At 38.5% G+C, this 24,136-nt stretch overlaps 1 protein-coding gene, 2 long non-coding RNA genes and 1 pseudogene across 13 annotated transcripts; 3 read left to right on the top strand and 1 right to left on the bottom strand.

The window, feature by feature from the left end:
- Window positions 1-1,126: 1,126 nt before the first annotated feature.
- On the top strand, window positions 1,127-2,580 carry LOC122296093. Its single transcript, XR_006238393.1, has 2 exons — window positions 1,127-1,549; window positions 2,301-2,580. It is a non-coding gene; the product is annotated as an uncharacterized LOC122296093 (long non-coding RNA).
- Window positions 2,581-2,812: 232 nt separating this feature from the next.
- LOC122296092 lies at window positions 2,813-4,422 on the bottom strand. The gene is made up of 2 exons (XR_006238392.1): window positions 3,866-4,422; window positions 2,813-3,128 (listed from the first exon to the last, which is right to left on the bottom strand). It is a non-coding gene; the product is annotated as an uncharacterized LOC122296092 (long non-coding RNA).
- Window positions 4,423-4,443: 21 nt separating this feature from the next.
- On the top strand, window positions 4,444-23,649 carry LOC122296090 (histidinol-phosphate aminotransferase, chloroplastic). Of its 11 annotated transcripts, none has more exons than XR_006238391.1 (12): window positions 4,447-4,586; window positions 4,688-4,951; window positions 15,696-15,809; window positions 15,966-16,120; window positions 16,252-16,349; window positions 16,570-16,678; window positions 17,384-17,541; window positions 18,599-18,741; window positions 18,865-19,005; window positions 19,870-20,052; window positions 20,170-20,211; window positions 23,248-23,649. XR_006238391.1 is itself a non-coding variant. In XM_043105515.1 (10 exons), exons 2-10 carry the CDS (start codon window positions 4,694-4,696, stop codon window positions 19,999-20,001), a joined length of 1,278 nt encoding a protein of 425 aa, XP_042961449.1. In that variant the 5' UTR covers window positions 4,444-4,586; window positions 4,688-4,693; the 3' UTR covers window positions 20,002-20,149. The 11 variants fall into 11 exon arrangements, 5 of the variants coding, with proteins under 5 accessions (XP_042961449.1, XP_042961448.1, XP_042961452.1 ...); XR_006238388.1 differs by lacking the exon at window positions 20,170-20,211 and adding an exon at window positions 20,167-20,169; XR_006238390.1 differs by having other exon boundaries at window positions 20,167-20,211.
- On the top strand, window positions 21,248-23,649 carry LOC122296091 (annotated as a pseudogene).
- Window positions 23,650-24,136: the final 487 nt, after the last annotated feature.

The following is a 24,136-nucleotide window of genomic DNA, read 5'->3' as shown; positions in this document are numbered from 1 at the left end:
TATTTACAAAATTCTCATCTTATCTTGATTCCTAACATTTTTCTAAATATATATTGTATGACGAAAAGAGTCGCTCTATTATTTTTTATTTTAAAAACTAAAATAAAATTCATAACATTAATTAGTAGAGCAACGATTTTCATTCCTTTACGGGTATTGAGTCCGAACACTTATCAATATACTATACTACTATTTATTATTTTATTATTATTATTCATCTATTTTTTATTACTATTCATTATTTTTTATTACTATTTAATATTTTATTATTATTTTTTACTTACTTTTTCACTACTATTCACAACATTTCTCAATATTCAAACCTAACCTTAATCACTAAATCAAAAAAATAAAAACATATAAAAAAAAAGGGTAACGGAGAAATATTCGGACTCATTACGAGGATCCAACCACCTCTCCTTATGAAAATATTTATTTCAGAATCTGACGAGCAAGTGGTTCGGATTTTCTTTTCACGCAAAAGAATACTAATATCCAGTTCTGTCTGTTGTATGAGGAGTTCTATATAGAAGCCACTGTAGCAGTGCACACATTGCACTCACTACGTGGCTTCCATTTATTGTTTCAAAAAAAAAAAAAAATCAAAACGTGCGTTTTGACGTTTTAATTCAATTTGAAATTCTGGTTTCCATCCCCATTCGAATTCATCCAGCGAAGAAGCAACTCCCTCGACAGCAACCCACTCCTTCAGCTTCCTCCACCCAGTGCCTCCCAGCGATGCCGTCTCTCTCGTCAGTGGCATCTAGCGGCGCTCCTCCATCTGCCCAACACCGCCACTCCCTGCGAGCTCGTTGAAATGAGCAAACCAAATTGAATCCTGTGAAACCCTATGTTCTTCCTTGACACGAACCTGCGTTGGGTTCCTCTTCCCAGCGCCACCTTGCGACGACATCTATCTGTTCAATGCCACCTCGAAACGCTCCTACGTCTGCCCAGCCCCGCCACTCCCCGCTAGCTGATTGAACAGACCATTCACCAGCCTCAACTGCTCAGATAGCTCTATTTTTCTATAGGCATTTTGCTCAACTTCGTAGGTAGGTAAATATTGTTCCCTTTGCCGTCCATACTATCATGTTGTTCATAATTACATCGAGATGTGATTTTTGTGTTTTCTGAGATGAGTATTGTGGCTTAGGGTAAGGATGGAGAAAAACAGTGTTCTTTGTGAGCAAATGTGGAAGAGGGTGTGATGATGCCTTTCTGTATGGTGTAGTTTTCATCAAAATGTTAACTTTTTGAGAAAATGCATAAGAGGTCATGTTTATGAACCTAGAGTTGGGGGGAAGAGGCAGGGATCGAGAAAACTATAACTTCTTGAGAAAATGCATAATAACTGAAGGTTACCATCATTTGATTTTCTGCAAATTGACCTGAAATTATGTTTACAGATGTGACAATGACACAAATGGGCATTCTTGGACAATGAGAAGGAGTGAAAATGGGAATTATATAAGGTTTCATGGAGCACCTTATAGATAGGGAATACTTGAAGCTAGCAAATTTTGGGTCATTACTATCCTTCCAATTGGTAAATTTATTGATTTGCCAAAAGTTAAAAATCTTTGGAGCATGAAGTTTTCTGCTAAGAATAAAAGAGATGTATATTGTTTTCTATTGAGAATATGATTTGAAATTCCAAATGGAGACAAAATCTTTGAAGTTCAAGTTTCCATGTCATTGTTTGATTCTTTAGGAACCACTTGAAGATGACATATTTTTTTTGCCTTTTTGTTTCCAAAATCACTGTCTGTCATAGTTTCTTTAAAATGAGCACACATCTATTGATGATGGCAATAGTTCAAGCTTTTAAACTATAGGGAACCGATATATACTGTAAATTTTAAGTTGCAAAGTTTAGGCTTTTTCATTTGAGTAAGTTGCAAAGTGATGGATTAATGTTTGTCTCGTTTATCTTAGATTAAAAATACCATTGTAAAGAACCAAAAGCTAGAGACAGAAGAGGCTGAAACACTGTTCTGGAAAGGAAATAATAGTTAAAAGGATTGGAATAGGCAAAAAAAAAAAAAAAACCCAGGATTCCATGCTTTAATCGATATGGATCATGATATGGATTATGCTTGAATTCTATGCTTGGATTCCTTGCCTCTGTCACTCATAATTTCTTACTAAAATGCTAAAATTGATATGGGTTATGCATTCATTGATTGTTTTGACCTTGAATACTTAGTATGCCCTATGTTGTTCTTAATGTACTGCTTAATAACTAATTACTTCTTTGGTATATATATTAACTTTTTCTCTTGTCGTTTTCTTTGTAGTTGTGGAGATTGATGATCGAGCCAGTGACCAGTTGTGGAGATGGCCATTCCCTGTGGTGTTCCATAGTTGTGTATATTGTGTTGTGAGCCATGTGTTAGTGGCTGTTTTTTTTGTATTCCAGTGTTGTAGAGATGCTGTTGGTGTTGATTCTGTAGATTGTAAACTAGGGGCTTTGTGTGGAAACACTTGTTATAGTCTTGGATGACTATAAGGATGTTTAATATGTGCAGGATATTAATTCAGTATTTGAGAATGCATAAATTTGTGGCCTTGAAACAACTATGTCTAGAGGATATATAAACCAAGCCAACAGAACTCAATGTGGGAACATGTGCATGACCCAAATACTGAACCAAACCAGAAAAGCATTTTGATCAGCTCAAGCTCAATCTTTTGGCCACTCTAGCATCTTTTCATGAGTTTTTTTATTTATATATGAAGGAAATTAATCAAGATGTCTCTAAATACATGTGTACTGAAAATAACCAGCAAATATCTCTAACAGTAGGTGTAATGGAAGCACAACTCACTTGTAATTAACCAACAAATATTTACATCAATAAGTGAAAGTGTAAAATATCACTTGCTCACAATCCATAATATCTCTAACTACAAGTCACTGATTACAACAGTATAAGCTTTCATGGAGGCTTGCTCTGAATCTGGATTCACACTAAATTGATTGATCACAAGTACAAGTCAATATTTTGCTCCTGTGTTTGGTTTTCAAGCTCTACTTGGTGTCGAATAGTTTTTGGCTCCATCATCATCCTGTGCTTGGATACCATTTCGTCCATGAAAAGACTTTGAGTAGCTTCAGCCACCAACTGTTCAAAGTGCACGAAATAGAAGAATAAAGAACTAATCTTTACAAACAATTCAATCCCAAAATGACTCCACTAAAATAACAAGAAGTGCCTTGAGTTTTCAAGCAAATTCAGTGTGTTACCTACATAATCTCAACCAAAAGATAGAAAAACTAGGTTTACAAACCTATATATTAAACTCCAAAATGGATCTTATTCTAGGCGTCCCATTTTGCTTAAACAACTCAAAAAATAACTAGATTTTCACTCTTGTTGGCAAATCACTCTTCATTCACTCCCATTTCAAGTATCAAAGTTACTATCCTATTTCAAAACCACTAATTCTTAGATGAGAAATAAACAAGCTTTCAACCTCCACTAGACCACCACCATCCACATTCTGATCCTGAAATCTTTTGTGCTCCTTCATACATGGTACCTTGAATGAATCACGATGCAAATCACCATGGGCATAAAGAGATTTTATAGAAAAAATATGAATATTTTCGAAAAATTAAACAAGAGCATCAAGCCAAACCATCAAAACACCAAAATAAGTCCTCCAAATCTAATATTTTCGATGTTCTTTATTTTTTGTAAACTTGTTCAACCTTAATTTCAAGCTAATATCACTAATTACAGCTAATACCATAGAGATAAATACAGATGGAGTAAACCCAAAGAAAACAAGGAATGTATGCCTAAACCCTAGAATCACAGAACAACAATGGTTTTCCAAAAAGTTTTAAGAAGATTACCTCGGTAAATTGAAGATCTCTGGATGCAATTTCGTAGTGTATGGACTAACACCGTCACGGGATTGAGATGGGGAAATCGCATCAGGTGGGAAATCATAGTGTGAGCGAATGAAGGGATCTCGCAATCACAATGCACATGAGGGGGTTGGGAGAATCACAGAGAATGAGAAGAAAAAGGTATCGAAATCGAACCTGAGTTCTGTTGTTCTTGACTTTGTCAGCGCCACTCTACGATTCACAGAGAAGAAGAAGAAGAAGACGACGGGCTTTGTCAATAAACTTGAGGGATTCACAGTGAAGAAAAAGAAAGGGATTAGAAATGTGAGGAGATTGAGGGTCTCTCTTGACAGAAGGGATACGATAACGAGAGGGGAGAGAGAGGGGGTGAGTGGAGATACGAGGAAGAGGGGTTTTCGAATTCGAGAGGGGAGAGAGGCCCAGAGGGGGGTGAGCGGTGAACTGGTTCGTTATTAGTGAACCCGGTCTACACGTCATGGCTTCTATGGATGTAGCCAAATAGTGGCTTCTGCGTCGAGTTTTTCCTGTTGTATATATTCTAGGATTTTAGGAGGGATTTGTCCTCTTCTTGTTCTTGTGTTGTTTTTTCTCCCTCCAACTTTTGTTACTTCTGTATTATTAAGCTCACTGGCTCTCGTATGCCACCGAACCCCTTCCCCGAGTTTTGTCGTCGACTCTGCTATCTCACACTCATTCCACTGTGGTATTTGAATATCCCTCACACTTCCCCTTACCAAAATTCATATCTTTTTTATTTTGGTTTTTATTTTTTATTTTATTTTTTCCTGATTGTCAAATATGCAGAGTTTCATGGGCGCCATTGATATTTACAACGCCTCCTCTCTCTGTTTGATCAAGCGCAACACCGGTTCTGAACAATTTGTTGCGCCTCAATTGCACAGACCCATTTGTTCATTTGAAGGGAAACGGACACGGGTCTTTGCTATGACCTCCACTATTCCTTCCATACAAGACGTCGATGAGGGTCAGCAGCGTTTGACCGGTGACTCCTTCATTCGACCCCATTTGAGGAAGTTATCTCCTTATCAGCCCATTTTGCCTTTTGAGGTATTTAAATCAAACCCATTTTCCTTTTTACTGTTTCTTGAGTAACCCATTTGTGTTGTCTGTTTTTGCTCATTTCTGCTGCGTCCATAAATGGCTATGTTTTTGTTATGAATTCATTTATCAGCCACTTCAGTGTCGTTCGGGTTTAAGAACGAGCTAGATTGATAATTCATTACTAGAAGATGAGAACCCCACTACTTGCTTCTTATTTCTATTATTTGTTCACCGAATTTCATGTTAAATTTCATGAATCCACGGCAAGTATCTTTCCAAGTTAACTCCTACCACAATCCATGATCTTGTTTATGTGTGTGTGTGTGTGTCTCACGCTGCCTGTGAAGACTGAGAATGAATGTCTTAAGGATTTTGGTTTCTATGTCACTGTTGCCTTGGGGGCAAGGCCTTGAAGGGGAGGATATTGTCACAGGCGAGGGTAACGATATTAACAACTGGAAATGAGGAAGGAAATGAAAGATGTGGTGCGTTTTGAGGTTTAATGAAACAGTGTGTTTCATCTAAGTGAGGACAGGAAGAGTGCGTTTTATGTGTAGTGACTTGCGTTTTGTACACTTGAGTGATAAGGTGCATTTTAGACTAATTGTAAGAACAGAACCCGTGCGTATATAAGTGGGAATTGTTCAGTAAAGGATCATCTGTGAATTGTGTAGACGGTGTGGGAGGTGGGAGTTCCTTGAAAATTCCCTGCAAGATTTTCATTTGCATTCGTGAATGAATCTTGTTCATCTTGGCTATCTGTTTTCATGTTCTTTGGATTGATTTTACTTTCTGTTTCTGCGGCGTGAAATTAGGGTCGTGTCCGAAGGAAGTGTTTGAAAGATGGGTTAGGGTTACAATATATATGTATGTTATCTTTTCTTTAATTTTCTAGGGTCAATTTAGTCTTTGTAGTTAGTCGTGTATGGGCTCAGGAGTGTAGACCAAGTCTTGAGGGCTGGCTATTTGTACGTGGGCCATAATGGGCCACGCCTAAACATGCAGCAGTTATGTTTAATTGGGTCTCTCTCTTTATTTTTAATGGGTTATCAGTAATGAAGTAAGTTTTCAGTTCTCCAAATATTCATATTGGAGGTACTTGGCTCCTCCAATTGCCATACACTAACATTCCCTTACAATTACATATTTACAAATTAAAGAGCCTTAACAGTGGTCTCAAAGCCTCGGTCCTGCACCATGGCTTAAGGCACCTATCAAGCCCAGTTGGCCAAGGCTATCTCGGCGTTGAAAGGAGAATCAATTCATTTGCAGGGGGAGCAGGAGAGGCAGAGGCAAACCCTGGAGGCCATCCTTCAGCAACTCAATAATTTGGCAGCAAGTTATGACTAGTTGGTGGTTATATCTGCACATCAAAACATAGGTGAGAGTTCATCATGTAATGCTTTTAAGTTTAATGGGGTTATTTGAGGGCAGTGGGGGAATCCAAGCAAGGACTCTTCGATTGGATTTTCCTAGATTTGATGGATCTGAACCTGTAGAATGGATCCTTAAAGCCTAACAATTCTTTTCATATTGTAACACTCCAGATGAACAAAAGTTGCAAATTGCTTTTTTTCATATGGAGGGAAAGGCTCTTTCATGGTATTGTTGACTTATGGATTCTAGCCCAGTTAATTCTTGGGAGGAGTTTGTTGTAGCTCTCAAAACTCGTTTTAGCCCATCAGCCTATGAGGAGCTAGTTGGAGTTTTCACAAAACTCCGACAAACAAGTACAGTGGAATATCAGTCTCAGTTTGAGATTTTGTCCAATTGGATCAGTGGCATTATTGAGGAGTTTTGCATAAGCTCTTTCCTCAGTGGGCTTAGAGAGGACCTTAGAATTCCTGTGTCTATGTTTAAGCTCTCTTCGCTATTAGCAGCATTTAGGTTGGCTAAGTTACAAGAGGAAGAGGTGGAAAGAAGGAACCAAGAATACCATTTTAGAAATCAAACAGCCACACAAACCCACCATCACCAAAATCCTAAACTACATGCACCAACACCAATTTTAAGACTTCTTGCACCACCTTCAAAAACAGATCCCAAAACCACAAACCCTAGCTTTAGACCCGTCACCCCAACCAGAAAACCAACCATACGTATTAGGCAGATTTCTTCCACAAAGATGCAGGAAAGAAGAGAGAGAGGTCTGTGTTATTATTGTGAAAAGTTTCACCCAGGCCATAGATGTAATTGACCTAAGATCTTTCTATTGGAAGGAATGAGAGAAGAAGAAGGAGAAGAAGGAGATGAGAAGAGTGAGGGAGCCCTAGCCGCAATTCAATTAGATGAAAACAAGGGGGAAGAAGAGGAAGTTGGAGAGTTGTTGGGCATCTCATTACATGCTATGGAAGGTTCTCTAGCTCCTAAAGCTATGAGGTTGAAGGGTACTGTTAATCATCAAAATGTGTTAGTATTAATAGACACTGGGAGTACATAGTTTTATCGACCCATATGTAGCAAGAAAAGCAAGACTGCTAGTGGAAGAGAGCCAGCTGTCAGTCAAGGTGGCTAATGGTACTAGCCTTCCCTGCCTGGGTTTTTGTAGGGCTGTCCCACTCCAACTGAGGAAATTTATGCTGGTTTTCCTTGATGACATTCTAATTTATAGAAAGACCTTGCAGGAACCCTCACAGCACTTGCGGATTATACTGGAGATTTTACAGACTCACTAATTTTTTGCAAAAGTTTCTAAATGTGTTTTTGGCCATGGAGAGGTGGAGTACTTGGGGCATCTAATATCTAAAGGAGTGAAGGCCGACCCACAGAAGATCACAGCTATGCAGAATTGGCTAGTACCTAAACATCCTAAGGCATTGCGTGGCTTTTTGGAACTTGCAGGTTATTACAAGAGGTTTGTGCTGGGCCATGGAGCTATTGCAGCACCCCTAACAAACTTTGCTCAAGAACTCTTTTTCATGGACAGAAAAAGCTCAAGGGGTTTTTAATCAACTTAAGGGGGCTATGATTAGACCTCCAGTGCTAAGATTACCATATTTTTATAAGCGCTTTGTTGTAGAATGCGATGCATCTGGGGATGGCTTAGGAGCAATTCTGATGCAAGAGGGATGACCTATTGCCTATCTCAGCCAGGCTTTAAATGGGAAAAGCCTAACCCTGTCCACCTATGAGAAGGAACTACTTGCATTGGTGATGACAGTAAGGAAATGGAGACATTATTGATTAGGACATACTTTCAAGGTCCGCACTAATCAGCAAGCCTTGAAATATTTGTTAGAGCAGAGAGTGGGGACTCCATCCTAGTAGAAGTGGGTCTCTAAACTAATGGGGTATGATTTCACAATGGAATACAAGAGTGGTAGAACTAACACAGTGGCAGATGCACTATGACTTTCCACCTCAGAAAACACAATCCCATCATCACTAACACCAAACACACCACCACCCATCACAGACCTAACCAGCCAACCAACCAATATCAACCCCAACAGCCAACTGAGCCAAACAAATATGGTAGTTCAAGCAATCTGTATGATGCAAGCAAAATGGATAGAAGAGTTAAGGAAATCTTACCCCCAAGATCCCCTATTGTAGAAGCTAAGTTAGCTCCCACCATCAATGAACCTTGGACCCTTCTCAGTACCAAGTCCGCAATGAGTTACTCTGTAGACAACATCTCGGGACCTTGGTGTCATTCTAGCAGCAGATCCTGCAGCTATTCCACAACAGTCCATTAGGGGGCCACACAGGTGTACACTAAACATTGCCAAAGTAAAAAGGGAATTTTAATGGCCTAGTTTGCGTGGTGATGTCAGAGCTTTCATAGGGGAATGTGACACATATCAAAGGAACAAGGTTGAAACCCTCTATCCAGCGAGGTTGCTCCAACCTCTTCCCATACCAGAATAGAATTGGGCTGATATAAGTATGGACTTTATAGAAGAGTTGCCACCATCTGGGGGTCGTGCTGTGATAATGGTAGTGGTGGATAGATTGACAAAATATGCTCATTTCATATCCTCACACACCCTTACACCATCAGTAGCAAGGGTATTCATGGATAATTTTTTTAGACTGTACAGGATGCCACAAACAATTGTAAGTGACAGGGATCCAGTTTTTACGAGCCAGTAATGGAAGGAGCTATTTAGGATTTGTGGACAAATCTCTTAATGAGTTATGCGTACCATCCTCAACCGGATGGTCAAACAGAGGTAACAAATAAATGTATTGAGTGTTATTTACTAGTGATAGACCTAGAGATTGGACAAAATGGCTTTCATTAGCCGAGTATGTCTACAATATCTCTAAGCACAATCCGGATAGCCTCCACCAAGGTTACTGCCGTACAAACCAGGATCTACCCGTGTACAAGCTGTGGAGGAGGAGCTGAGAAGTCGTGACTTTATATCTACTTTGGTTTGAGAGAACCTGCAGGAAGCCCAAAGTAGGATGAAATACTATGCAGACTTAAAGAGAACAAATAGGGAATTCCAAGAAGGGGTATGGGTATACTTGGGATTGAGACCTTACCATCAGATGTCACTGGCCATGAGGAGTCTTAAGCTGTCGTTGTGATACTATGGACCATTTCAGATCCTTCACAAAGTGGGGAAGGTGGCTTATCGACTAAATCTCCCCAAAGAATCCCAGATCTATCCCACCTTTCATGTTTCAAGCAAAAGCTCTAAGCCAAGATCCAGTTCGTCCCTCACCTTCCACAAGTGTCCTCTAATGGAACCCTAGAACCCAAGCCAGATGGTATTTTGCAAAGGAGGCTTTTGAAGAAGGGTCGTCGAGCAAGCATGGAGATACTAGTCAAATGGAAGGGCTCATCGGAGGAGAACACTACATGGGAAGATCTCACGGTGATGAAGTGGCAATACCTAGATCTTGTGGGCAAGATCTTTTGAAAAAAGGGGGCATTGTTACGTGCGGCATCAAATTAGGGTTGTGTCTGAAGGGAGTATCTGGAAGATAGGTTAGGTTTACGATATATATGTATGTTGTCTTTTCTTTAATTGTTTGGGTTTAGTTTAGTCTTTGTAGTTAGTCATGGGTGGGCTTAGGAGTGTAGACTGAGTCTTAAGGGTTGGTTATTAAGGCCATAATGGGCCACGCCTAAACGTGCAACAGTTATGTTTAATTGGGTATCTCTATTTATTGTAATGGGTTATTAGTCATGAAGTAAGTTTTCAATTCTCAGAATATTCATATTGGAGGTACTTGGCTCCTTGAATTGCCATACACTAACATTCCCTTACAATTACATATTTATAACATTAAAGAGCCTTAACCCTTTCTTTTCATTACTGAGTTGTGGAGGGTTGAAGTCAGTATTTGACAATTGGTATTAGAGAGGCGATCCTCTAATGGTAGAAGGGACACATGTTGCTGCTTTGAAGTTGCACCAAGAAGGCTCGTAGAGGCATCAAGAAGCTGCACAGAAGCAATCAGAGAACCACCGGCAGACCATTTATGGAATCATTGAAAGGTTAGATCAACTAACATATATGATCAAGGCTTTAGTTGAATCTAGACAAGTTAATTTTGTTTAAGAAGAGTCTCGGGAACCCAGAGGAGAGGGTTGTGAGGAGGGGTTTTATACCAAGGGGGGTGTGCTTGGATTTTCCCCCATTTTGATGGGAGCAATAATGCTGGGTGGATTTTTAAGGTTAGTCAATATTTTGAGTTTCATCATATACCTTCCAACCAGAGTCTTTTAATGGCCTCTTATCATATGGAAAGGGAGGCCTTGGTTTGGTATTAGGAATTAGGATGCCCTAGACTGTGGTCATTAGATTTTGTAACACCCCACTCCACACGGTTAATAATAGTCATTTTTTCTAAGATCTAGGGAGCCGGAGTGCTACTACTAAAATTAACTTAAAAATATTTTCTTTTATTCTAAAGGAAACGCCAGTACAAAGATTCCTTGGCATAAATAAAGTCATTTTATATTAAAATATTGAAATTATAAATGAGAGTGCTCAGAAGCATTTATTAAAATTTTTCAAAATCTATGCCATAAAAACGAGAGTACATGATCTAGGCCACTGTCATACCTCCCTGGACTAAGCCCCATACTGCAGTTTTACCTTTATAAATATTATGATCTGGGATGGTTTAAAAACATAAAAAACTAAAATGATTCGATGACTCAGTAAGAAAATCATCATAACCCAAACATACTTAATGTAAAGTTTTAAAAAAACATTTAATGCTGAGAACTTAAAAATCATGTTTGATCATGTTGATGCTTATGCTATGCATATGACTAATTTATCTGAATTAACTGACTAATCTAATTTATTTGACTTATCTGGCTGGCCAACACACTTAGAGGCCGTTTGGATTGAGAAACACTGTCAACCCATCTCATTTCATCTTATTTCATCATTACAACTTTCTCAAATTCCCACACAAAATATAATAAATAATTTAATTTTTTCAAATCCTAATCAACTTTTTCAAATTCCAAAACAAGAATAATATTAAAAAATAATATTATAACAATATTTTATTCAACTTTCAACTAATAAACAATTCGATTTTTTCAAATCCGAATTCAACTTTTTCAAAGTCCAAAATAATAATAATATTCTAACAATATTTTATTCAACTTTCATCTAAAAACATCTCATCTCATCTCACTATCCAGACAACCTCTTAACCCTGTGTGCAAGATTGTGTACTAACATCTCCTGCTGCAACAAAGGAAGCTGACTGTGCAGTATTCTAACATACCATGGTGGACCACGCTTGAGTCTGTGGCTTGCACACCCACCCTGAAATTGCATTGGTACCATGCATCTAAATGACTATATAATAAAATTGATTTGATCTTATCTTGTACTTGAACTTAAGATAACTTACGTGTTTCATGCAACGTGAGATGCATAATACATACATACTATAATATGCGGAATGAAAAATGTTGAATAACGTGCTTGCAAATATCATGACATGCGTGGTATGTAAACACTGGTTTCGAAAGAATTGACTTTAATAATAATATATATAACTAGCTAACATATGTTAATCCTAATTTATGATCAAGCTAGTTACCTTGTAATGTTGTTTCCTAAACTTTTTGACACAAAATCAAACACAGTGCTGGACTGGGAGGTTTATGTTTTCTTTTTTTTTTTTTTCAAATAACACGCGGAAGGGAGATATATATAGAGATATTTGGGAGATGGTGACGACCAGTTTGAGTTGGACTCAATTAAAAAGTTATAACGTGAAGATGACTTGTGGAGTTGTATGCATGTTGGGTTTATCCTATTTATCCAATATGGCCCATTAAATATAATTTAGACCCAAAAAAATTATCAATATTTCACCCTTAGAATCGTTACAGATTTGGGCCAACAGCTTATGATGACCCTGTGGAGGCATTGACTTGATTGAAATAAACCTCTTATGTGGCTGCTTACAAGGCCCAGTTTGAAGGACTGTCAAATACATTGAAACAGTTGTCTGAAATGCACAAACCCAGTTGCTTCTTGAGTGGGTTGAAGGATGAGATTCGACTTCTTCTTAGAATGCTCAATCCAAACAACCTTAGTGTAGCCCTTGGATTAGCAAAAAGCCAAGAAGAATACATTTTGACTTCAAGGAAGTCTTGGAGACAAAATGGAGAAAGTGTGGAGAGAGGTTCTTTTGAAACAACATCAAAGGTGGGGTATAGAATGCAGAGAAGTAATGTTCCAACTAAAAAGGGTTTCTCTTCTTAGATGGATGAAAAGAGAAGGAAAAGCCTTTGTTACCCTTGTGAAGAGAAGTTGAACCCAGCCCATGTTTGTAAAAATCCTAAGGTTTACCTGTTGCAATTAGATGAGTCTATGGAAGGAGAAGAGGAACATGAGTATGGGCCTGAGTCAGTGCATAAATGTGAAGAAGTGCATAAGAGTTGGGTTGAGGATTTGGAGTTATCTATCCATGCTATTTATGGCTGCCCTAGCTGCTATTTCTAGCTTCCCTAGCCAATGCCATGAAATTGCTTGGAAATATTGGATCTTACTCAATAGAAATTTTGTTGGATTTGAGAAGTATTCATAACTTCTTGGATCCCTTAGTGGTGGAGATAACTAAGTTGAGAAGTCAGAAGATTCTAGCTTGCAAGTTAAAGTAGCTAATTGGGATAAAATTCTAAGTCAAGGGATGTGTGAAGAGGTTATCATAATTCAAGGTACTAAATTTGTAGTCCCTTTTCATGTGCTAACTCTTGGGGGATGTGAACAGTGGCCCAAGACATTGGGTCCCATTAATTGGGACTTTACAAATATGTCGATGAAGTTTGTGGTGGGAGGAGTCTGGGTTTGCAAGGCCTTTATTCTAAGAACATATTAGTGGAAGCAGGTGGAAATCTTTTGGAGGCATCTTTTGTGAGGAAACAAGGTTGGCTGTTTCAATTGGTGGCAATAGAAGGGAGCAAAAGGGCTAATGAGGTGCAATCTGAAGTAGCAACTGTGCTTGATGAGTTCCAAGGGGTTTTTGAGGAGCCACTGGGGCTGCCACCACCAAGATCATTTGACATTAGATTGTGTTGAAAGAAGGAACCTCACCTCTGTCAGTGAGGCCCTATTGATACCCCCATCACTAGAAAAGGTGAAGTTGAAAAAATTGTACAGGATTTGTTGAAGAATGGAGTCATCAGGCCAAGTCAAAGTCCTTTCTCCTCACTAGTTTTGTTAGTTAATAAGGCTGATGGAAGTTGGATAATGTGTGTAGACTACTGAGCCTTAAATCAACAAACCTTCAAAGACAAATTTTCAATTCTTATCATTAATGAGTTACTTGATGAACTTTATGGCACTAAGGTGTTTTCTAAGCTTGACTTGAGATTTGACTAACATCAAATTAGAGTGAGAGAAGAGGATATATCCAGAACAGCATTTAGAACTCATGAGGGCCACTAAGAGTTCTTAAGAGTTAGTTATGCCATTTGGGCTTACAAATGCACCTGCCACTTTTCAAGGGTTGATGAATGAGGTATTCAAGCCCTTTCTCAGAAAATTTGTTTTAGTTTTCTTTGATGTATCTTGGTTTATAGCCAAACCTTTGCTGAACATTTACAACATCTGAGGTCAATGCTAGCAGTTCTAAAACAGCATAGCCTATATGCTATGAGGTCCAAATGTAGGTTTGGGGTGACTGAAGTAGACTACTTGGGCCATATTATTTCTGGGAGTGGTGTCATGGCAGATCCAGTGAAGATTTCCTCAATATTGGAGTGGCCAATTCCTAACACATATGTTGAGACTTATGGAAATTCTCCTTTAAAATGAACAACAGTGTGGTTGGCCCAAGTGGTGAAGGCCTTGGTCTTGGGGTATCACTCCCCTCAAGGTCCAAGGTTCAACACCTCATGGGTGCAAACAATCCTTTGGGGCCACACTTCCTGGTGAAAAGCCAGCGATTTAACCAATTCTGTATAGGGAAACTTCCAAGGGTGCGGTGTATGGGACCAGAGTTTACTTTGCAAGGTTGAGTCCGAAGGGCCCTGCCTTGGAGAGGTTCCCTGACATCAAAAAAATAAAAGTCTCAACATAGGATGAAGATGTTTGCAGATAGAAAAAAGACTCAAAGGTTCTTTGAAGTGGGTGATTGGGTGTTCTTGAGATTGCAACCTTATAGAAAAAAATCAGTGGCAATATGCCAAAGTCTGAAATTATCTCCAAGATATTATGGCCCTTTCCAAGTGGTTGCAAGGATAGGTACAGTGGCATACAAACTCAACCTACCCTCTAGTTCCAAAATTCATCCAGTTTTTCATGTTTCTTGTTTGAAGAAGAAACTGGGTGAACAAATTACTTCTCTGCCTACACTACCACCTTTAGACAGTGAGGCAAACATCCAGCCTGAACCTGAGGCCATCCTTGAGAGGAGAATGAGAAAGGTGGACAACCATGCTTCTATATAGATCCTCATCAAATGGTTGGGGGCACCACTGGAAGACAGCTCTTGGGAGTCTCTGTGGAAGCTACGTAGCCTCTATCCCCACATTGTGGGCAAGGTTCTTTAAGGGGGAGGGCTTCTGCCTCTGTGTGCCTTGGGGGCAAGGTCTTGAAGGGGAGGAGATTGTCACGGGTGAGGGTAATGGTATTAATGTATGGAAATGAGAAAGGAAAGGAAAGAAGCTGTGCATTTGGAGGTTTAATGAAGCGGTGTGTTTCATCTAAGTGAGGATAGGAAGAGTGCATTTATGATGTAGTGGCTTGCGTTTTGTACACTTGAGTGAGTTCCTCGAAAATTCCCTGCAAGATTTTCATTTGCATTCTTGAATGAATCTTCATCTTTGCTATCTGTTTTCATGTTCTTTGGTGATCTTTGACCATCATAAGCTTTGCCAGATGCTCAAACTTCATGAAGTATTCTCACAAACCCAGTTTTTGACAACCACTGAAATTTGACTACGGCAGCCCACCTTAATCCTGTGGCCTTAACCCTGTCACCACCCAGTTTAGTTATATATTTATTTATAATCCACTGCCAGATTTCTGTAGTATCTGGCTCACCGATAACTTAATTGAAAAGAATCTTACTGCAAGTTCTCTACATTTTCCTTTAAGTCAACTGGTTTCTACATAATCAGTTTCAGTTCTTGTTTGTTTACTTTTCATTAATGAAAAGAATATGGAAATCAATTTCCTCTTGTGCTTTTTTCTCTGTGATTGGGTTGATCAGTGCTGAGAATGATTTGTATCACTTACGCATCTCAGTGTAAATCCATGTTAATTAGTTATTTGATATCTGGATAAATGAAAGGGTTTATTTGGTACAGGTATTATCATCTCGTCTTGGAAGGAAGCCTGAGGATATCATCAAATTAGATGCGAATGAAAACCCCTATGGTCCTCCCCCAGAGGCAAGTCATATACGCCATTATAATTTCTATGTATTAAAAAGCCAAGTTATTTGATTTGGTTAAAAATTTTAATGAGATTTTTATTTAGTGTTTAAAGATTTGAAGTAAAAAAAGAGTATGTTTATTGCAGGCACATTCTGAGTGTTGAAACCCTATGCTATCCTAAATAGAAATTCATGTTTATAGGTTTTCGAAGCTTTGGCCTCGATGAAGTTTCCGTACGTCTATCCGGACCCTGAAAGCCGCCGTTTGCGTGCTGCCCTTGCCCAAGATTCAGAACTTGAATCTGAGTATATTCTTGCAGGATGTGGGGCGGATGAGCTCATTGATTTGATTATGAGGTTAGAAATTAATTTTTTTATGTTGTATATGTTTCCAATTAAATATTCCCTTATTGTTTATCTCCCTAACTTCAGTAACAAACAGTTAGTAATCTTGTGCAAATTTTGTTGATATTCACCATATCCTGCAGATGTGTGCTTGATCCTGGTGACAAGATAGTGGACTGCCCTCCAACCTTTACAATGTATGAGTTTGATGCTGCAGTAAATGGTGCATTTGTAATAAAAGGTAAAGATAAATTTAGTACTTTTTCATGGTTTCTTCTACAGTTTTTGCAGTCTCTAATTCATTCTTTCATTAATGTAAATTCTTGTTTTCATCACCAACATAGAGTTCCTAAACATCTGTCATTTATCTGCCTGCTATGTTTTTCTATACCTGCTTTGCTTTTCATTTGCATGTCATGTTGTTTTTACATAACCTCCTGCAATTTTATGTTATTCTGCAGTTCCAAGGAAGGCAGATTTTAGCTTGAATGTAGAACAAATAATAGATGTTGTTGAATGGGAGAAACCCAAATGCATATTTTTAACATCTCCCAACAATCCAGATGGGAGGTACCCCTCAATTCCCTTTTCTTCGTGTATTTTTGGCATGCATAATTGGCTTGAGATCTTTAACTTGCCCCTCCCTTACTGTCCCATAGTGGGCAGTCTACCAAATTTAGAGAAGATCACTTCATCACCTCTTGAAGACATGAAAAGTCAAAGTATCTAAATTTAGAGAAGATCACTTCATCACCTCTTGAAGACATGAAAAGTCAAAGTATCTAAATTTTGAGAAGATCACTTCATCACCTCTTGAAGACATGAAAAGTCAAAGTATCTGTTCATAGTTTTTGTTCTATTACACGGCTAGATCGTCTATTCTTTTAATGTCGGTGTATGTTGTTACATTTAGTAAATATGTCTACTTTTAGGGAGAATAAATCACTCTTTAAATCTCCAAAGTGTTATTAACTTAAGATTCTGACATTGTTTTGGTGCTTGACTTGAATTTAAAGTGTCTTCTATTATTTATCTCTAGAACAAATTGCACAGAGGGACTGATTGTAGAATACATGAGGTCTCATTTGGCTGAAGAAAGAGGTTAATTGAGGTGTCCTCTTTGAGTTTCAGGATTTTGACTCTATCTTTGGTCTAGTGTGGTTATGCTGATCTAATCAGTCTGCACAATATATGTGAAATTCTTGAACTCTGGATTATTTTCTAGTCATGTAGTTTCTACTGACATTATATTTCCATGCTACCTACTGTATGCAGTATAATTGATGATGAAGTTCTCATGAAAATCCTTGAGCTTCCCATATTGGTTGTGCTGGATGAAGCATACATTGAGTTTTCAGGAATTGAGTCAAAGATGAAATGGGTGAAAAAGCATGAGAATTTAATTGTTCTTCGAACATTTAGCAAAAGGGCTGGTAGGTGAATATTTTTAGTTCTGCTCTAGCACTATGAAAAGAAAAAAAATGGTGTATATTTTTAGTGCCTTTTCTTTAGTTAATTATTTGGGAACTTGCATGTCACCTCATATGATTCTATTGTGGAAGCATCAATCCTGTTATTGAATTGGTAATTACAAGATCTTTTACTTTCTATGTAATGATCTGTTAATACAAGATCTATTATGTGATACCCCATACTGAATGATTAAGGTTGGGTAGTGTATGGGATCTCACGTTGCTTGGGAAGGAAAAGTTCTTGCTCTTTACGATGGTTCCAATGGGCTCCAATTGTATCATTGACTAGTACTTTTGAAGTATAGGCCTAGATGTGGCTTGGGCCTTCCTTGGGCGTTGCATATTACTTTCTATTTTGTGAACTGTTAAAATCAGTTGGTATATGCTCTAGGCTAGCATTTAGATAATGGGGGTTTTAGACAACCCTGCTGCTAACCCCCACCCCGGGGGCTGCTTAAAGAAAAAAGACAAAGGAAGTAGAGAGTTATAGTTCCCCAGTGCACTAACATAATTGAATGGGTAAGTTCTTAAAGTTGTATTACATTTATCATGAAATATCGACAAAGCAAAACTCCCTTTTCCACTTTCCTAGCAATAAGGTCCAAACTTGTGTTCCAGTGCCCAGGGATTCTTTCTATATAAACATGTTATGCTAGGGATTTTTACAACCCCAAAGCAAAATGTAGAACAAAGGAAATTTTATGTGCAGATGAGATACCCGTTATTGTGCTGTGTCAAATGGATAAGGGGAAGGCTAATCACTATGAATGAGTGCATCGACATATGCAATAGCACATGAACCAAAACTCACGAATACTCTTGTGCCATATGCTTTGTCACTGGTTTAGTTTAATCAAAGATAACTGTCTTGCAACACTACGATGCCACAAACTTCAGCTTTAATAAATTTTTTTATTTTTCATAAGAAATTTATATTCATTCCTTTTAGAAACATCCTTCCTCTTTCCTTAATGTGAAATGATCAGAACCTTAAATTGCAAATAAACAACTGATGCAGGTTTAGCTGGACTTCGAGTGGGATATGGAGCATTTCCATTGAGTATTATTGAGTATCTTTGGAGAGCAAAGCAACCTTACAATGTTTCGGTTGCTGCTGAAGTTTCTGCTTGTGCAGCTTTGCAGAATCCCTCATATCTTGAGGTTATTTCCTATCTAACTTATCTGTATTGCCCATATATATCATCAGTTATTGATGATTGTGAGAGAAACTGTTATTACTTCCCATCAATGCCATATCTAATATGAATTAACAATCTCTACCAGAAAGTGAAAGATGCTTTGGTACAAGAAAGGTTGAGGCTTTATAATTTTCTGAAGGAAGTGCCATTCCTCAATCCATATCCAAGCCATTCTAATTTCATTCTTTGTGAGGTTGCATCTGGAATGGATGCTAAGAAGCTAAAGGTGCGTAACTTTTTTGCCTATATCATTACTTTACCATGTAAAAAGAAGTTTTATTCGGGATTCAATATTTGTGCTGTATCTACTCAGACGATCTAGCATAAATGTATTTGACAAGATAGTTGCTTTCCTTTTAAAAAAGAACAATGATTTTTCTAGACAACTACCTTTAAATTTACTCTGTGATAGGGCAATCTTTGTGACCTTCACTTTATGTTGCTAATTAGGTTGCAAAATTACATAGTATGTAGTGTTCTACTCAAATCTATGATGATCCATAGGAGCCACCTTGGAAAATAGGGTAAAATATCGATAATGTATCCTCTATTCAGCTTTATCTCTCAATTTTTTTCTTAATGCCATGGAACCTTACAGAGGCAGGTCCCTTTGGACCACCCTTGGCGAGTAAAACTCCGAACCACCCACCAAAAACGTGTATCAGGTAGTTCTGGGAAACAACTAGTTTGGAATCAAATCCAAAATATCTACATCTACAACTCATTCCAAACCTGCCCTTGAAGCTCGGCTGCATCCTGACTGGTTGCTTTGTCTCGCAATCAAATGCATTTTAGTACATGTGTGCCTAGATGATTGATTTCCAGGGCTTTAGAAGAATCAAATTCGGGTTTGCCCGACTGGTCAGCCTGATAACCGCTGAACCAGCTATCCAGTCAGTTTGAGATGTAATTTGGAGAACCAGCTTATGGTTCTACTGATTGCTGGTCCAAGAAGATGGTTTTTTATTTTTCTATTAAGAATTTGTACGGTACTTGTGAAGGATAATTTATATGGCCATTGCTGATTGGTATGCTTTGGAACATATTAGAGTGCCGGATAAATAAATGTTCTGATATTTTTATATTACAGGAGGACCTTGCAAAAATGGGCGTAATGATCCGTCACTACAATAACAAAGAACTGAAGGGTTATGTTCGCATGTCTGTTGGGAAGCCTGAACACACAGATGCCCTGATGAACTGCCTTAGACTCCTGTCCTAGTCCTGTGACTGAGCAGGGTCAACATTTTAGGGAGCAGAATCTGATTAAGAGGTCAAATTCAAATTGTACTTTATGCTAATTAAACCACTTTTAAATGGTTATATTTTCTTTGTTTTGGAATTAAATGATATTTATTTCAAATTTGATATCTTCTTTTTCTTGTAGAAGGTGAATGATGCGTTCTTGTTTAATCTAGACAGTTCTCTATGGGTATAGTTAAACCTTCTTTGCTAGAGAGGGAGAGCGAAAGGCTCAATTATCTTTACATTTGAATTCCTATTTTATGTGGTTGTTTTTCTTTGCTTCTTCATAAGAGGATACTTATCACTCCCTAGCCCTAGGTCTTATTGTTAGGATTGGATATCTGTGTGTCGGGAGACACAGGTCTGGGATTTATCTGGGTAAAATATGTTGTGTTTGCACGGTCTTTGGAATTCCTTGTCATAAAAAAAGGATTGGAGTTTTTTGGGATTTAAGCCCATGGCTTATAATTCTGGACCGATTTGGGCTATTATTTTGGACTAGTTTTGGTCCAACCTTGCAGATTGGCTGCCAGCATAGGGATTGATTGAAGATTATTGGGTAAAGCATTGTTTTTAGGCTCAAGAAAGCAGTAGGAAATGCCCTGGCCGAACCCCTGAGTGGGCTACCAATCCTAATTCAATTAGGATAAGTCAAGAGACTCTACTAGTCTCTGCTCACTTGGACTCCAAGATACATCAGCAAACGCCTAGAGAAGTGGCTGGCCAGTAAAGATCCAAGAAAAACCCCCAATTCATTAGGAATCTTAATCCTAGACAGATTAGGACCCTATCACCACATATCCTGTGATACCCCATACTAACTAATGAATGTAGGTGGTGTATGGGATCCCACATTTCTTGGGAATGAGAAATTCTTTCTCTTTATAATGATTCCAGTTGTACCATTGACTAGCCCTTTTAAAGTATGGACCATGTGTGGCTCAGGCCTTACCTCGGGGTGTTACAAAGGGTATAAGAGTTTATCCCAACCAGAAGTGTGGGACGTGAGCCGTGCCACCTATGATGGAATGGCTGTTTGGGAGGGAAGTTCTAGCTCTTTATAATTGGCCTAGCGAGCACATCAGGAATTTAAGGGGGAGATTGATACCTCCATACTAACTGATAAGTGTAGGTGGTATAGCTGCCGCTCTTTGACAGCACTTGCCGCCTTTGGGAGCGCTCTGGTCATCAGCCCCACAAGCTTCTTGACAGGCGAAGTAAAAATGCCAAAGCAAATACATGAGATCAAGGATTTCCTTCTCACTGCAAGAAGGATGCTCGCTCTGTCCAAATCAAGAGGAGCAGGGATGTGGTGAAGTTTAAAGTTCGCTGCTCCAAGAACCTTTGCACTTTGTGTGTGTTTGACTCAGAGAAGGCTGAGAAGTTGAAGCAGTCCCTTCCTCCAGGTTTGAGTGTGCAGGATCTTTGAAGGAGTGCTAGTTCTTTTGAGTTCCCATGAGAAGTTGAAACATTTTTGTTCTTTCTGCTTTGGATTGTCACCTTAATGTCATTTCTTCAGCCTTGGGTGGCGTAGAACCTTGTAGTTTGGCTCAAATTATAGATGGATCTAGTGATGAGAGAATTGGGTAGAGGCAGGGGCATTGGTGGTTGCAACTAAAGTGTAAGTGGTCTATGGAATCCGACATTTCTTAGGAGAGAGAAGACTTTATAATAATTCCAATGAGGATCCAATTGTACCATTGACTAGACCTTTTAGAGGCTCAAATGTGGCTCAGGCATTCCCATGGGACATTACACATACCAATCCTATAAAACCTAGAAATCAAGTCTAATCCATGAAGGATTGAACCCCTAGGGGTTGGCTCAAGTGGTAAAGGCCTTGGTCTTGGTGGTATTCTTCCTCAAAGTCTAAGGTTCGAATCCACTTGGGTGCAAATAATTCCTAGAGGCCATCGGACTGAGGGATTCTCCCCTTAAATTACACAAAGTGCACTTACAGGAAACTCTTTGTCAAGGGCTTGTTCACCCCCGAGATTAGTCGGGGCACTATGTCCTGGACACCTAGTGCCAATAAAGGAAAAAAAAAAAAAAAAAAAAAAAAAAAAAAAAAATCCATGAAGGATTGAACTACACACTAGCTGAATCCTAACACTTTACAGAAACAAAATTCCAGCAACAAAAAACACCTCTCTCGCCACCGCTCTTGTTAGTTGTTCCAAAGAATTTCAAATAAACTAGGAAAACCACTGCTGCCACTCAAATTCCAGCAACAAAAAACACCTCTCCTGCCACCCCTCTTGTTAGTTGTTCCAAAGAATTTCAAATAAACTAGGAAAACCACTGCTGCCACTCATCCAGAACAACTAGGAGTCCTAATCCTAAACAAAAAACTGTGTCACCCAACTTCCTTGTCTATCTCCAGTTCTTCACCATCAAGAACCCCTAGAAAGTAAAAAATACTCACTTCTAGTGTACGTTCTACATACCTACGGCAGCTTTCCGGCAATAGCTCGAATTTAGATTCATGAAACTCACCCAGTTGTGAACTGTCAGGTTAGACCAGAACACTTCAAGCTGCCATAGGCTTGCTGCTGCCGCGTCCTAGGTAAGTAAAATATGATCATGCTCTTATTCAAGTTCGGTAAGTGCATATGATTTATGTCCTGTGACATGTATCTTTTCTAAGTTTTGTAAGTTACTACAGACCTGCCCTTCAATTGCATCCTTTTCAAAATTTTATTATGTTCACATGTTTTTATAAATGAAATGCTCATTTCACAAATCATGTCTTTTGAGATTATTCTGTGTAAAGCCTATTATTTGATAGCCCCCTTTTTTGTGTCCCAGCATGTGAATGTAAACGGATTTAATTGTATGCTTGTACCATGCCTTGATATGTATTACTAGTATTAATATCATTGAATGAGTGATCGAAAGGAAGGGAAAATGAATGAAAAAATAAAAGAAAAGGAAAGTGATTGATGATTGATGACGGATTATTGATCATGTATTAGCAGTAAATGATGATGGATAGCGGGGTGAATGGCAATGCCAGAATGGTTCACTAGTTGTGCGCTTAGTGATGTCCATCTCCTTTTGACAAGATTTCATCATGATTGCCAACCATGCGCATAGGGGGAAATTGATTGAATGATTGATAAATGCTTAAGTTATGCTTCATGATCTAAAGGAAAAGACTAATGAAGTTATGATACGTTTGAATTAGACTCACTGTTTTATTTTTATAAGTTAACCATCCCAGGTAATGATCGATGTGATGATGAAGCTGCAAGAGAGAACTTGGCTCAGGGAGAAGAGACAGAGGGCTAGACATTGTTCAAGTTCCTCGGTGATTTTGCTAATTAGCACAAGACCTTGAACAGCCTCTAATGAATGCTTCTAATCACTCTTTAATAATGTGCGGTCTATAATTGTTTTATGGAATCTTTTATATCAAGCTCCGAAGCGATTTTAGAAGTTGTAGCATTCCCGACTTCATTAGGGAGATGGTATTGGTATTACAATACTAATCCTTTTTCATGGTGAAGGTTTTGTAAAATATTGCTGTGCATGTATATTTACCCAAGCGAAAGAGGGTACTAATCTTTTTAAGCTTAGGAACCTCTTTAGGCTTAGCAAAAGAGAAAGCTCATCTATTTGTCCACATGAATGTCTATTTATAACATCTTGATGCACACATGATATCATATTAACATATGTATTTGCTAGGCCTATTTAAGGTTAAGTACTAAAATAGTCCCTGGACTTTTACGTTCTAATCTCTTCTAGGTTGTGAAATACTGCTTAGCACGAGCTGTGAATGCAAGTGATATAGTTTCTTTTTACCAACATGAATGCCTGCTTGTGCCATCATTATGCAGGCTTGATATGGCATTAATTTTTCTGGCCCCTGGTCTGTAAATTTACAAGGCACATTCTCCCAATTCAATTCGTTCTCATTCTGCCTCACATCTGGGTTTGTCTTTATCAAGCAATCCCATATGTAAATCAACTTCAACTACCCATGATATGATTTCTCTTTTTAAGCTTTTGGCCTTAGCTCAATTTTCTTCAGCTACCCCATATGAATTCGAGCGAAGTGAAAATAATCCATTATTTGTGTCAAATTCATTAACAAATCTCTCCTACTT

Source organism: Carya illinoinensis, chromosome 15, assembly GCF_018687715.1.
Source record: "Carya illinoinensis cultivar Pawnee chromosome 15, C.illinoinensisPawnee_v1, whole genome shotgun sequence".
Taxonomy (NCBI): domain Eukaryota; kingdom Viridiplantae; phylum Streptophyta; class Magnoliopsida; order Fagales; family Juglandaceae; genus Carya; species Carya illinoinensis.
This window is presented reverse-complemented; position numbering and strand designations above follow the sequence as displayed.

Coding starts and splice junctions, on each gene's coding strand:
- LOC122296090 (XM_043105514.1), top strand. CDS start 4,694: ATGGGCGCCATTGATATTTACAACGCCTCCTCTCTCTGTTTGATCAAG. Junction 16,121..16,251: donor CTCATTGATTTGATTATGAG/GTTAGAAATTAA, acceptor CATATCCTGCAG/ATGTGTGCTTGATCCTGGTG. Junction 16,350..16,569: donor TGGTGCATTTGTAATAAAAG/GTAAAGATAAAT, acceptor GTTATTCTGCAG/TTCCAAGGAAGGCAGATTTT.